Source organism: Uloborus diversus, chromosome 4 (assembly GCF_026930045.1).
Source record: "Uloborus diversus isolate 005 chromosome 4, Udiv.v.3.1, whole genome shotgun sequence".
Taxonomy (NCBI): domain Eukaryota; kingdom Metazoa; phylum Arthropoda; class Arachnida; order Araneae; family Uloboridae; genus Uloborus; species Uloborus diversus.
Window position 1 is genome coordinate 135,139,238 of NC_072734.1, and position 15,594 is coordinate 135,154,831.

Genomic DNA, 15,594 nt, shown 5'->3' on the forward strand with positions numbered 1-15,594 from the left:
GAAAAAAATATGTTTACTGTATCTTTGTTAAAAACGGTCGTAACAGTAGGCTTAAAACTTGAATAAATCATAACTCCAAAAGCATTCGTCTTCCGTCAAAAAGTAAAATGCAAGTTTTGCATGTATTTTAGTAATTTCAAAAAGGTTTAAAAATTGTACCATAATTGTAACAGTGTATTTGATTCAGATATACTTTTAAAACGTTGTTTTTATCTTTGTTTCGTATTATGAATTCTCTTTTACTTTCAATGGTAGAAAATTGTACCAACCGGCGAATATGTAGTCACTGTCTTGCTTCGGGCAAATGAAGTGTTTAATCTAAAATTTGTACAAATAAGTGATATTTTTAAAAGATTTTTTAAGTATCTTAGTAGTGTTGTTAATTTATTATGGACGTCATGGACGCAAAAAGCTGATAAGAGGAAATTCGATTAGATTTGAATGTAAGCTGTGGGTGTTATTCTCGTAATACGGACTTTTATTTTTTTCGGTACCATATTGCGTCACCTAGACGAATTGGTATAGCATAAAATATTAGTATTGGTATAGTATTTGTATAGTATATTGGTATAGTATGGAAAAATAATAAGAACCTAAGTACCAGAGGAAACGCATGCCATTATGGGCAATTTTTTACTTTTATTCCTGTGCTAAATGATATTCTTTCAACTTATACATTGAAAGAGTATACAAATGTATGTTCCATTGGGTTCAAGAAATGAAATGAAGAAATACACACACAATCAACCAAGAACAGCATGTGGTAATGCTGCAATAAAGATGATGCTGTAAAATGGAACGGCAGTACTTCAGTAGCAATTACAAGCAATAAAGTATTCAGGACATGATGTGAATCAAGCAGTAAATGAGATGCTTTTGAGAAAAATAATTTTATTATTCCAATATCGTAGTTATTGAAACACATAGCAAGTGCATCTGTCAGATAGACCTTTTTGATCCGTAGAAGAATACGGTATTAGAAATTGTTGCAAAAAAAAAAAAAAAAAAATGTGGAGGTCACTTTTTTTTAGGGGGGGAAATTTCTGCAAAGTGCTGTAAAAGAATGGCGAATGTTCCAGACTTTTTGAAAAGAAGATTCGCTATTCATTCCGAAAAGATTGTGATGCATAAATATTCGGTTAAAAATATATTCAATTCGAAATTTTACTACATTTTTAGTATCGATTTTTTCAAGTTCATATTTCATAAAATTTTATTTTACAAAATGAACACATTTCTTTTTTCTTTTGAAATAAATGAAATTGTAATTAGAAAACTCTTTTATGTAAGTGTAAGTAATATTCTACAATTATAAATAATTATAAGTGGTAATCAATGCAATTATTGCAATCAAACAATAAATGTAAAATTTGCAAACAAAATGTGCTCACACCATACAAACGCCGGTTGGTAGAAAAATCTACCATAAAAATAAAAATAGAAAATTTAACAGGAGAAATTAAATTTGTATATAATGCACTTACTAGAGATAAAATAAATAAATACTAATAAAATTATCACAGTTTGTTTTTTTCGAAACCGGCATTAATGGGTTAATTACAAAAATATGAAAATAAAATCCAAACAAACATTTTTCAACAGTACAGTAATAAAAATTTTAGATGTGAAAGAATAAAATGCAATATATAGCGATTGCAAAAAGAAAAAAAAATAATAAAACTCATATTTTGGTGCAATGAAACCCTTTTTGCTAAAGATTTGCTTTGTCAAAAACGAAAACATTCCTTCGAGAGCATCCATTTATCATTTGAAAATACTAACAGTTTACGCTCCTGTTGTCATACACTATGATACAATAAGCAAATCAAATATTAAGTTAGTTTTAGTTAAAAATAATCAGCAGCTGACATGCATTCTTGCATAAACAGGGGCAGATGTTTGAATTTGGGGGGGGGAAAAAAAAAAGGTAAAAGACTTGAAAATGCAGATTTAAAATAAATTTGTTCTTAAATATGGGACATAAAATTTATAATAAAATTAAACTGAATAAATCTCTATAAATAAAACAAAGGATATGTGTGTGTGTGTGTATGTTGCCTATACAAATCTACAGTTTTCATCAGATCTTGATCAAATTTGGCGGGGAGGTACTTGGGCACCCGAGAAGGAACATAGGGGGATTTTCAAACACCAAAAAAGAAACAAACTTTTCAAATTTTAATTTTAGGACCCAAAAATGGCATTAAATGGCTCTTTCTACCCAAAATATTTATCTGATTTCTGTAGTTCAGGTCCCATTCGAAAGCCTACAAAAACACCCATTGAGTTCATTTATTTCCTTCGAATTTCAAAAAAAAAAGTGCTGTAAAATCACTGGGGAAAAATTAAAAAGCACTGCTAAGCCTAATGGAACAGAAATTTTAAATCGGAAAATTATCGTTTGCACAATCTCATTTTAAATTAGCGTTCAGAAGGTTGCCACTTTTTTTTTCTCGGCTGTGGCGGAATGAAATTTTTTGTTTTGAGGTAAAAATTTCCCCTTTTGATTATTATTTGGCGATTTATCTTCTCTTTTTTTTAAGGATTTGAGTCGTCTTTATGGGGGGTTGCATTTAATTTTTTCGGGAACTTTGATTTTAAACCCAAGGGCAAATTCTTAAAATAATAAAGAAATAAGATGAATGTAAAAGCTTTTCCATAAAGATTGTCCTTTTATTTCTTATATTTTATCCTAAAGAAGACCCCTAATCTATACCAATGTGAAACAATTATCAGTACTTAAACACTTGAATTACAAATTCAGACCTTTATTCCTGCTGTGCCTTCTGATTTCATGCTGTGTCCTATGATTAAAACACCTACTTTTATAATTGAGATCAATATTTTATGACTGCAATCATCAACAATGATGTAACAGTATTTGAAATCAAGACAATCTGCCTGAAGAAGTTGGGATTTTGATACAGTGTTACACTATATGAAGGACGCAGTACACATAAATATGACATTAACCTTTATAGTGTCAAAATACAAGAAAGTTTATGTACTTAAATTCTCTTTATTGAATAACAAAAACACAAATTGAGCAAAAGGTTTGAAAATATAAACATGAAATATTGTAAATTTTATACTTGAGTTGTCAGTATTTGAGAATCTGATATCCATTGCTCTAATTGTTGGACCTGAAGCTCAATATTTACTTTTGCAGTGCCTCCAAATGCTTGATATTGCTCCACACTGTGTTCATAATTCCAAATTGATGATATATCTTCACTAAATAATTCACTGAAACAAAGATGATAAAAACATTGTTTATTCATTCTCTCTTAAAACAACTTTCAAATTTTCTTACAAAAAGATTTCATATGAAATTAATTATATTGACTAGAAGCACAAAATCTTGATGTTTGCACATCCAGTTCAATAATCCTATATGTGCATCTTTTTACTTTTTAACTTTAAGTTGGATTACATGTCAGTATATTGGATTTCGTAATGAAATAGGGCCACAAATGATTAAGTTTAATAAATAACGAGTATACATAAAGTATCTAACAGAGATTCATTTTCAAAACAAATGTGTTGTTTATCAGAAAATTATTAATTATATGATTAAAAAAACAATATGATGACAATTTGAAAGGATACCTTAATTCTTTTAATTGAGTCACAGTAAGTTCTGAAACAGGGCATTTTTCTTTCTCAGCCAAAGCAACAACTTCTCCAGCAATCTTGTGAGCTTCACGAAATGGTAGCTATTGAATACAAAAATCATATCGCTAAATATTGAAAAAATTTTTATAAGTTCCATTCATTTTCACAATGAATGAACAAATTGTAAAATCTTGAAGTCAATGAGAAAAACACAAACAAAAAATTAAAGACTAATTAAAATAATAGTAACTAGCTGGACCGTACAAAGCATTCGCATTTGATAACAGTAATTCAAAAATCTGATTTTTTTAAGGTAATTTTTCAAAAAATAGCCATAATGTGAATTGTTTATTTTTTGCCAATGGCGGTGAAAAATAAAATTATGGGAACCTTATTTTTGCACTTTTAAGAAGTATTTCAGGAAACACCTACAAAAAAGAAAAAAAAAAACACTGAAGAAATACACTGAAATTTACAATGCTAAAATTAAAGTTTTCTTTTCTGATTTTATTGCAACAGCACAACTGTGGTTCAGAATCCTGAAATGAGTTCAGATTATAGGACTTAAACCTACATTTGCCAAAAAGGCTGAATCAGCTAACCCCATAAACTCAAAACCAGTGGTGTCAGAATTCATGAGCCGACAACACTTGCATGATCTTTCTATTCATGCCAAATCTAACATCCATGTCAAAGTCATGGGCGGTACTCTCCAAATACAAACTGAAACTAAGACTTTCAAGCAATAAAAACTGTTTTTTAGAGAGAAAAAATCTTTCATTACACTTATAGGTGAAAAAGACCCATTAAGGATATCAGCAGAGGATTCTCAGTAACTTCCAGACTAAAGAAATTGAATTCTAACTGAAGGAAAAGAATTTTCCTGTAGCTAAGAAAATTTAGCTATTGTGAGGTAAAAGACTTTGCATTGTACTGCTTGCTGTACAAATCACCTTAAAGAAAAGGAATTTTTCAGCTTAAGAAACTTGTATTTCCAAAATTAGTGTGGAAACACAGAGGAGAAATATTCATCTAATTCAATGTTTGAACTGCAAAGGATATACCAACATAGTGCCTATTTTTGCTATGTTTCACACTGGTGCTATCTGTGTGCAGGGCCAAAGATGTGAGAATAAAGATCAGAAGAAACCAAGATCGTGAACTGCTCAAGAGAGCACTTTGAAATGAGCAGAAATTGTCTCAGACAGTGTGAGCCCATCTTACCTGATCAGAGATAAAGGGGTTAGTCAGAAAAAAGAAGACCCGATCACTAACTTGAGGCTCTCTCTATCATAAATTTTTGATAAATTATGGTACAAACAAGCCTCCATATATCGAACTTCCACATATCGAAATTTTCTATATATCGAAATCCCAGCAAATTTCAATATTCATTACATAGAAAAATTGTTCCTATATATCGAAAAAATCTCTATAAATCGAAATTTTTTTCGAGATATTTGTAGATTTTTTTTCCACTTTAGACTTTGTCTCATGAGAAATGAAGGTTGGGGGAGAAAATTATGTTTACTAAAGGTTGCTAAGAAACTGATAAGAAATCTGGGTTTTAGGGGTGTGTAGATAGATCATTGTTCCGTTCTAGAGTTCTTAAATTCCCTCAAGTTTATTTCAAATCTTATATAAAATCAGTTTCAAGTTATCCTTTTTGCCTGTTGATTATCATCCCTAGTCTTTTTCGCTTCAGTAAAAATCATTCAAGTTAAGTAGATTAATTTTTTACTTTTCTCTCGATTACATTGTCAAAACGAAAATCCCCTCATGTTGCGAATCAAGTTGAACTGCCGAAGAATGAAGATGTATGAAGGCACAAAAATGTAATTTCTGTTAATTTTTCAGTTATTAACTTTCGTTTAATTCAATGCTCATATAAATTAGAAATTGGGTTTCATGCACGAAAATTAGCTTTAATTTTAATATTTTAGGAGATTTTTATGATAAAATAAGATTGTTTCTATAGATTGAAATTTCTATATATCGAATTTTTTTCCGGCAATTTGCTACTTCGATATATGGAGGTCCGACTGTATTTTCAAAACTTTGCTCTAAAGCATGCAACTATAAACTGGTCAGTTTTTTTTTGTTTTTTTTTGTTTGAGCAATCACGATTGCTTATTGTTCTCATTTGACAGTCCTTGACGTTATGGTTCCTTTTTCAGCTTGGACCAGGCCTGCAGCTCCACCGGCGGCGGCGCGGCTGGTCCTGAGCACTGTCCCCCGAAATCCACTTTTGCTGGGTGGTGGCGTCCATGTCCTACACACGCATGGTCATACACACTCCCCTACGCGCGCACGCCTTTACACACATACACACGCCTACAAGCACACACGTAAGCCTACACACACAACTATACACACGTAACCACCCAGGAGGAGGGACATGCTTGGGCGGGGGAGCCATTTCTAGAAACAATAACTCTAATCAGTAGGGTCTTGTCGCAACTCGTGATTGCGAAAAACATAATTTGAATTCGAAGTTTCGGAATTCAAATTAGAGTTTTTTTTTTGAGCAATCATTGTTTATTGTTCTCATTTGACTGGCTTTGACGTTCCTATGATTTTATTTTCCTCCACCTCCCTCTGCAGCACCACCGTCGACCGGCCGCTCTGGATGCCGCTGCTCTAGCGAAAACCGTCTTCGGGTTGCGTTCATATCCTACACACACACATACACTTGCCTGCACAGACCATGCATGCAAGACACAAAAACACGCGCATACACACTCATGCATGCACACAGATGCAAACACACACACATACTCACTTACTCATGCCTGCACACAAATACATACGCATACATACACACACATGCCTGGGCACAAACACACACGTCTTTATACACACACACACTCATGATTGCGGAAAACATAATTTGAATCCAAGATCTCAAAATTCAAATTAATTTCTTTTTTTTTACTAATTTTAAACTTTGAAACGAATGGAGGCTTACTACCAAACGGCATGACCTTGAGAGTCGCCAACCTGGATGAAATTCTGGATTTAGGTCAATTCGCACTAGATATGAACCCAGGTAGAGCGGTTTGACTGCATAGGCCCTAGTTCGACTGCAACGGAGGTCCAAAATTGTTATTTGAGTCCAGAAATGCAATGGTTTTTCCTTTGAAATTAAACTTTTTTTTACCCTTTTCTTACATTTGCATTATAGTATGAGCCAAATTAATGCATTCCCAGCACAGAATAAATCCCCCCCTCCCTTTTGTTGTACTTAAAAGGGACGCCGAATGTCTTGGCAGGATAGATATTGTCCCAAAGTTTCAAATTCCAATAAAAACGCCATTGCAATTCTGGAGCCCTGCAAATCAGTGTGGTTGAGACGACAAAAACTTAAGAGTCACGAATCTAGATAAACTTCTGGATTTAGGTCAATTTATACTAGATATGAGCCCAGGTAAACTAGTCTGAATGCATAGGCTCTAGTTTGACCAAGTAGGATCTAAATATGCTTCTTTGGCTCTGGAACTGCAATAACGTTTTCTTTGGAATTTGAAACTTTCGCACAATATTTGATGTCCTAACATCTGTCGCGTCTCTTGTTGATACAACGTAGGGACGGTAAAATTCACTCTATACTGTGAATACATTCAGTTGGGTGATACTGCAAGGCAATATCAAGAAAAGAGTAAAAAAAGGTTAATTTCTAAGGAAAAACCATTGTGTTTTTGGAGCCAAGCAAGAAACTTTGGACCCCAATTACGGCTGAACTAGGGCCTATGCAGTCAAACCGCTTTACCTGGGCTCATATCTAGTGGGAATTGACCTATTTCTAGAATTTTGTCCAGATCCGTGATCCTCAAGGTCGTGTCATTTGGTAGTTAGCCATTTTCTATTTTATAACCTTTTTATAAAGGGAACATTTCAATTATTGGCAATGTTACCTCTTGTCTTGTTGCTTTACTTGGATATTCTTTCATGTATAAATTCATGTTTTCTGTATGGAACCTGAAGCCATTAAGTCTGAAGAACATGTATGCAATAACTTGTACGTTTTATGCTTCATTTAAGTTGCTCATAACCAAACCATAATTTGTATCATATTTTCATGAATGAACAGCTTTAATTGTTTCAAATAATAAAGAAGAAAATGGTAATTAATAATGCACTGACTATGTCTATTATTATTATTTTGTACTTACATTTTTTCTGACAAGATAATAAGCTACATCAGTTGCTAACATTTCAGGAGAAAGAGCAGATAAACAAGATTCTTTATTGACCTAAAATTTATCAAAAAGAGAAAAAATGAATACATACATATACATGTGTGTGTGCGTGTATATACACTCAAGAGCCAAAACATTATGACCACCTGTCAATAACGAGTTGGCCCACATTTGGGGCGCAACAAAGCTTCAACCCGTCTTGGCATGGATGCCACAAGTCCTTGGTAGATGGCCAGAGACAGATTGTACCAGATGTTTAAGCAATTGTTACCCAAATCCGAGATATTGCGAATTGATGGTCTCTGAACTCTGAACTGCCGTCCCATGACATCCCAAATGTGTCCTATCGGATTGAGATCCGGTGAGTTAGGCGGCCAGGACATTAACTAGAATTCAGCATCATGTTCCTCGAACCACTCCAACACAATTTTAGCCTTGTGACACGGGGTGTTGTCCTGTTAGAACATTCCATTTCCAGCTGGAAAAACAGAGGCCATGTAAGGGTGCAACTGGTCCGCAATGATGTTCAGATACCCTGTGGCATTCAGGGTCTGCTGTACCACAACCATGGGTCCCAGAGATGCCCAAGAGAACGTCCCTCAAAGCATAATACCACCACCACCGGCCTGTGTATAACCTACTGTACATTGAGAGAGCAACTGTTCGCCCGGAAGACGGCGTATCCTGACACGGCCATCGCCGTAGATGCATGACAAAACGTGATTCACCTGACCAGGCAACTCTCTCCCACTGATCAATGGACCAGTCACAATGTTCCCGGGCTCAGCGCAGGTGCAGTTGGCGGTGACGCTTGGTCAGCAAAGGCACACAAGTGGGATGTTTGCTGCGTAGCCCCATATCCAACAGTGTCCACTGAACAGTGTGCTTCGATACTATTCTATTTGGCCCTGCATTGTATTGGGCTGTCAGCTGAGCCACTGTCTGGCTCCGGTTTTGCTTCACTATGCGAGACAGTCTCCGACGACCTTTTTCTTCGATAGCGTATGGACGTCCAATACTATGTCGTCTACTGCTGGTTTCACCGTCATTCATCCACTTTGCATAAGTACTAACAACTGTAGGTCGCGAAAAACCCACGAGTTGTGCAGTTTCTGAAATACTTATTCCGAGCCTTCGAGCCATTGCAATCTGCCCTATATCAAAGTCGCTTAGATACAGGGCCGCAGCCAAAATCCGCAGCCTTTCCCATCACACACAGAAGTAAGTAAAAGAATGATTCTTCAGACTCTCTAGCAGCAGTTAAATACCACTTTCACCTGATCATGTGCCTTCCACGTCATCCAGGCGAGTTCATTGCAAAATGTAGGGGTGGTCATAATGTTTTGGCTCTTGAGTACATATATATATATATATATATATATATATATATATATATATACTAGCTTATTACCCGGCGTTGCCCGGGTGCTTCTCAATGCAACATATCACTTAGATAATTAAATGGATGAATTCCATCTAAATGACAGTAAAGAAATGCATTCACACCACTCTAGGCTCAAATTTTCAAAAGACTGTAAATAGCATAGAAAGTTGAGCATTTGCAGGAAAAATAGCATCAAGTAAAAACGAAAAAGCATGAGACATGTTATCGGGGTTCTGTCAACGATATTCTTTGGTTCTGTCGTGTCCACTGGCACGTTGCCTGCGGTTGAATCAGAGGGGCGGTACATCCAATGTCTTAATGCAGAGACAAATGATTGTCTTGCATATCTTGTGGGACAACCTTTTGCGTCGTGCTTCGAATACGAAAACCGTTGTGCTGCCTTTGACGGTTTTGTATACCTCAAGACATTAAAGCATGCTATAGTACTTTTCACATACATTTTATTCCAAAAAAAAAAAAAAAATCTTGGAGTGTTTTCCTAGAAAGAGTCGTGAATAAATTCAATGGCTTTTATCAGTTACAAATATATGCAAAATATGCCACCATTACACTATTTTCAGATATGAAAATCATCCTCAATGGCCAAAAAGCTAAACAGATAGTCCACTGTACAGAAAATAAGGAATTCGGTCATTGTTATTAATAGCCGTTAACATTTCGTTTTACAGATAATTGGCGTTATTTTTCATTCCAAGGTTTCAGTGTTAGGTAGACTCATTTTATAATTTTTTGTAAGTGTTCAGGAATGTAAGCACATCCCATAGAAAACGTTCACTTAGTATAAATGACTTCACAAAATGTGTCTGTTTGCCCTTTCTGTGGCGATTTAGTAGCATGCAATGGAGTAATATTAGGTAAGTGTAAATTGCATAAAAAGACGTACGTCAACTACATTTTATTTCCTATATTTATGTCAAACTTCTATTTTCGTAGGTCAAAATGACATATTAATATTGGTGTCTTGCAACGATTCAAAATTTGTCTAGATTAAAAATTTATTTCAAATTTTTAAAACCTCATACTTGCCGTAAATGTTGTACATAACTCAAACTGATGCAGGTAGTAAGATCACTTATTTAAGTTTGCTGCTCTGAAGCTGCTACTTCGATATTCTCCTTTGAGAATATCAAAATTTTAATTTTCAGAGGCACAGTCATCATTAGGGGTAGGAATGGTTCCACTGAATATTAGTTGCCATGGAAACAGTTACAGTTATTATTTTAAGATACATAAAGCATTAAAAATGGAGTACGTGGACGCGAACTTATGGAACGAACTATATAAAACCCGTCAATTGAACTGCCTTATAGAAAAAGAAATAGGCGTGCACATTTTGGTCACTATCCACGTTGTTGTTTTTTTTTTGTTTTTTTTTTAATTATTTGCAGGCCAAGAAATTAAAAGAAAGAAAAAAACCGTCTTGTTTCTACTTACAACTATATAATAGACAATTCTTTTGTTTATGTTTTACAAAAGCTTGTTGCACATTTTGTTCCCCATATCCGCAGATTCAAAACGAAGCAAATGTATTTCCACGCTTAGAAACGTAATCCAAGTACTAAAAAGTTAAATTATTCAAAATTTTCTAATTCTTAAATTTAACTCAAATCTTGCTCCTAAATACAATTCTTAGTCCCCCTTCCAGCAGCAAAATGAAATGCATTTTTGAATGAACCCAACCTTAAGCATGCATTATAAAATAATCTATATGGGAAATAGGTAAATTTCACATGCATTTAAAGTACTTAATCGCCTGCCCTTCTGACTTATTGATCGTGATACAGAACTTAAGTCTCACTGGAGATTTTAATTTCTTGAAGTTTAAAGAATGATGTATTGCGATTAGCGGATATACGCGAGATACAAATTGTTTCACCTTATCCCTCCACTGTAAAAAGAGTTGCTTCTATAACACTGATACGTATCCATTTTTATCTTACAGCATTTTTTCAATGACGGTTGAATTACTTAGTGGTAGTTACAAACAGTAATATTTTTCGATTGTTTACAGTAAAAGTTATCAAACTGAGAGTCTTGTAACTGGAAATGGAGCTTTGCTCAACTAATTTCACGATGAAGACTAAAACGAAAAAACTTTAAAATGTGGCGTAATATTTCATCATGCCCATTTCAGTAGCAATCTCTTTGTGTCAAAAGTTGCCTCATACCCGCTAACTGGTTTAAAATTATCGCTAGTCAGCGAAGATGCTCCTTCAGGTGTACTATTGCTTCGAGCGTTAAAGTAATATAAAATTTCAAACGATTAAGAAATTTGTTTACGTAAAAAATGGTGACATTTTATGCATTTTAAAAGTTTAAATGTAAAATAATATTTCTTTACATTTTTCAAACTTTAAACTTTTACCCTTCCAAAATTATGAATTCCGCCGTATTAAATTTTCGTGTGGTTTCGAGTCTAAAGGTGCACAGCCTTTTACTCTACCACACATTAGCAATCCTAGTATGATAGTTTATGTACATGTAATGAACACCATGACTATCCCCCTCCCCCTTGAAAGATAAATTCAATCTACGCTACTATGCACACAAAAATGATTATTTTGCAATTCATTAGCCATATTAGTATTTTTACCCCTGGTCTTTGATAACATGGAGCGATTTCTGTGTAACTTAGGTGAACTGAATTGGGTAAATCATGGAATAGTATAAATAACATATACATATTGATTTGTTTAAAGATAATACAATACTAAATTATATTTCCGATGCCATGATGTCGTTTTAATATAAATTTAGTATTCTAATTGTAAAACTGTTGAAGATTGTACTTCGATGATACCTATCTCATTTCGGTATTTTCTATGCTGTTTATGTATAGAAAATACATATCTAAATTTCGTTTACTGTTACGGTATTATTACTTAAAAACTTATTAGCAAAATGCGCAAGCAAATTGAAGAAGAACCACCGATGGTGATTTCAATGCATCCCTGTGTCTTTGCAGGGTGCAATTTAAGAACTACTGAAAGACAACATTTTTTTTTCGTTCGGCTTTCTTGCCAAATATGCTATACGTTTGTCACTAACCGACATTAACAGCCATTGTTGAGGATACTTTTTGTGTTGATTGCATTTAAAATATCTCCTAGTGGTTATATGTTGTTAACCATTTTCATTTACTTTGAACCAAGGTTCACAAATACCGATATAGTTGAACCGAATTACTTAAAGATTCGACGTAAATTAAGCAATAGTATAAAGAAAATTTACAAATTGCAAATTGGTTTGATAAGGATCATAGAACATTAAATAAAATTTTTGCTGCAAGGATGAAATAGATGTGGTTTTAATAAAAGTAGTCTAATGTTGAAACAGTCGAAGATTGTACGTCAATATTGAATGCAATACGATTATCCGCGGGGCGGATTATCCGCGAGCGTCTCGGGAAAAGAAAAAAAAATAGTTAACTTAATCCTTGTGGAGAAAATTTTTGTTCTTCAAAAACACGGATCTGAAATCAATTCGCCCAAGATTTTTTTTTTTTTCACTTTTCCACGACAAGTGCTCCTTCTCAAAAAGCGTGAAAGTCGTTACGCATCGTCATCTACTTCTCTTGGGCACGAGCCTCGAGGGAAATTATTCAGCTGATTTCGGTAATAAAACACATGTGTTTTTACTGAAGACCCCTTGTTTATCCCCTAAGGAGCGTAAGACATTAGTACATAATGGTTTTCAAAGGAGAACTCTGGTATCATTCCTTTTATCATCTGTTCCGATTGGGGAAAGGTTAGGAAAACCCCTGCAGGTCTTCTGGGAATTCTCTGATGGGGTAGTTTTTTTTGTTGTGAGGGCATTGGTTTCACTTCCGGGCTGTTGAATGTTTAAAGGTTGACAGAAACTTCCTACTCATGGTTTAAGATCTAATTTTTCAACTTATAGAGCTTCTATTACTAAGTAAATAATGGCTGAAAAACGAAAGAAGATTGTATTGACAATTATGCAAAAACTGGACATGATTTCTAAAATAGGAAACGGTGCTTCAAGAAAGCAAATGTGCTTGGAATATGGAATAGGGGAAACAACAGTGCGAGACATTTTAAAACAAAAAGAAACTGCTGACATTTGCTTCAATGTCGGAAAATGCTTCTAGGAGAAAAAAATGCAAAACTATGAAAAATTCTACTTATGATACCCTGGACTTGGCTTTGGCAGAATGGTTAGCACAGATACGAAGTGAGGGTACTCCTGTGTCTGGTCCCATTGTTGCAGCAAAAGCAAAAGTATTTTTTGATCTTTTGAACCTGCAAGGTGATTTTGATGCGTCGTCCGGTTGGCTAACATGTTTCAAACACCGGCGCAGAATTCGTGAAATCAGACTTCACGGGGAAAAGCTAAGTGGGGATCAAAACGCAGCCGATGAGTTTAAAAGCGAGTTTGAAGACTTTGTGCTGTCTGAAGAACTTTCTGATGAACAGATTTACAATGCAGATGAATCAGGACTTTTTTGGAAATGTCCTCCTTCTCGCACACTGGCATTTGAAAGTGAACGCCAAGCTGTGGGTCACAAAAGCACTAAAGAGAGACTGACAATTATGTCATGCAGTAACGCAGCTGGGAGCCATAAGCTTCGGCTTCTAGTTATTGGAAAGTCTAAAAAACCTCGATCATTTAAGGGTACCCGAGGAGAGAATTTACCAGTTGATTATTTCAACCAAAAGAAAGGATGGATGAATCAACAAATATTTAAGGAATGGTTTGATAAGGTTTTTGTGCCGCAAGTGAGCAAATACCTGGAGTCTAAAGAATTGCCCATAAAGGCTGTTTTGTTAATTGATAATACACCCTCACACCCAGCTACTAGTGTGCTTAAGTCTTCGAATGGGCAAATTTTTGCAAAATTTCTGCCCCCAAATGTTACTGCGCTTCTTCAACCAATGGATCAAGGAGTAATTGCATCCATGAAGAGAACGTACAGAACAAAGCTGCTAGTATCAAAAATCGAAGAAGGTTGCGATCTCAAGGAATTTTGGAGAAATTATAAAATTCTTGACTGCATCTATGACATTGCGTCTGCATGGGACACAATAAAACCGTCAACTCTTGTAAAGTCATGAAGGAAACTCTTGCCATGGGTTGACAGAAACACTTCAAATCAAGAAGAAATCGAAGATCTGTCTGCACTTTCTCTGGTTGACTTGGCAAAGTCAGTTGAAGGGGGTGAGAATGTCAATGAAGACAACATTCAAGAATGGTTCCGCTGTGATGCTACTGAGCCGGGCTTCGAACACCTGACAGATGAAGCTATCGCAAAAAGAGCAATGGGAGAAAAAGAAGAAGAAAGTGAAAGTGAAGAAGACGAGCCCAACACACAGCATAGAATGACATATGAAACGGCGCTACAACACGCTAAAGGACTACTTCAATATTTAGAGGAGCAAGATGAGGACGCGCAATTGACTGAAAAACTAATGCTGCGAAGAGTGCAGTCATGAATCAGAAAAATGTGTTGTCGTAGAAAGAAACAAACACAATTGACTGATTTTTTTATAAAACAGAAAATGTAACTCAGTTGTTTTGGTATATTTTCCTGCAGAAGAGCGTGATGTAATTCATCGAATAAATTGTCTTGCCTTGGCATTATCATAAGTACACTTTTCTTTATAAATTTTATGTGTTGTCGAACTTGAAATACAAATAATTTTTAACGTCGCATCTATTTTAAACATATCATGTTTTATGTAGAATACAATCATTTTCAAGCAAAAGATAATTTTATCTTCTTTACTTCTGGTTTTAAAACTTTTTTTTTTTTGGATTATCCGCGATTTTCGTTATTCGCGGTACCTGTGCCACTCCATTCCGCAGATAATTGGGAGTGTACTGTACTATTACCTTACTCATGTTTGTATTTTCCTGCTATTAACGGGATAAACACTGATCAAAAATTACACGAAGCCTTACTGTTGTGGATTTTATAATTAAACAATATTTAAAAATTATAATTAAACGGTAGCATTCAAATTAAGTAGCACCATGAGTAGCATCAATGGACCCCTGGGGCCTCGTAGATGGCAGTTTAAGAAACGATGTACAGCATCATTTATTATATCTAAGGCTTTCTCGTCAAACATGCTTCAACGCTCATCGCTAAACTGCATTGACGGCCATCATTTAGGATACGTTTTGTGTTGATTGCACTTAAAATAGCTCCTGGTGGTTATATGTTGATAAACATTTTCATTTGCTTTGAACCAAGGTTCACAAATTTAACGATTAAAGTCAATCTTTGAAGAAACTTCATCTAGGGCAGTTTTTTACGGGCTTTTCATTTAGACTAAATTCATACCTATACAAAAATTAGCTCGTGCAGAAAAGAACAATTTTATGACCCAAAATATGAAATTAGACCTCTTT

The 15,594-nt window shown here is 34.8% G+C and overlaps 1 protein-coding gene across 2 annotated transcripts in view; it reads right to left on the reverse strand.

Annotated features, from left to right (window-relative positions):
- Positions 1 to 1,559: 1,559 nt before the first annotated feature.
- LOC129219642 (argininosuccinate lyase-like) overlaps positions 1,560 to 15,594 on the reverse strand; it is a 61,003-nt gene continuing 46,968 nt past the window's right edge. For both annotated transcript variants that reach the window (XM_054853909.1, XM_054853911.1), the window contains 3 exons: positions 7,788 to 7,868; positions 3,610 to 3,716; positions 1,560 to 3,246 (listed from right to left, as the gene is read on the reverse strand). In XM_054853909.1, the coding sequence (XP_054709884.1) occupies positions 3,087 to 3,246; positions 3,610 to 3,716; positions 7,788 to 7,868 (348 nt within the window). In that variant the 3' untranslated portion in view covers positions 1,560 to 3,086. The remainder of the gene's footprint in view (positions 3,247 to 3,609; positions 3,717 to 7,787; positions 7,869 to 15,594) is intronic.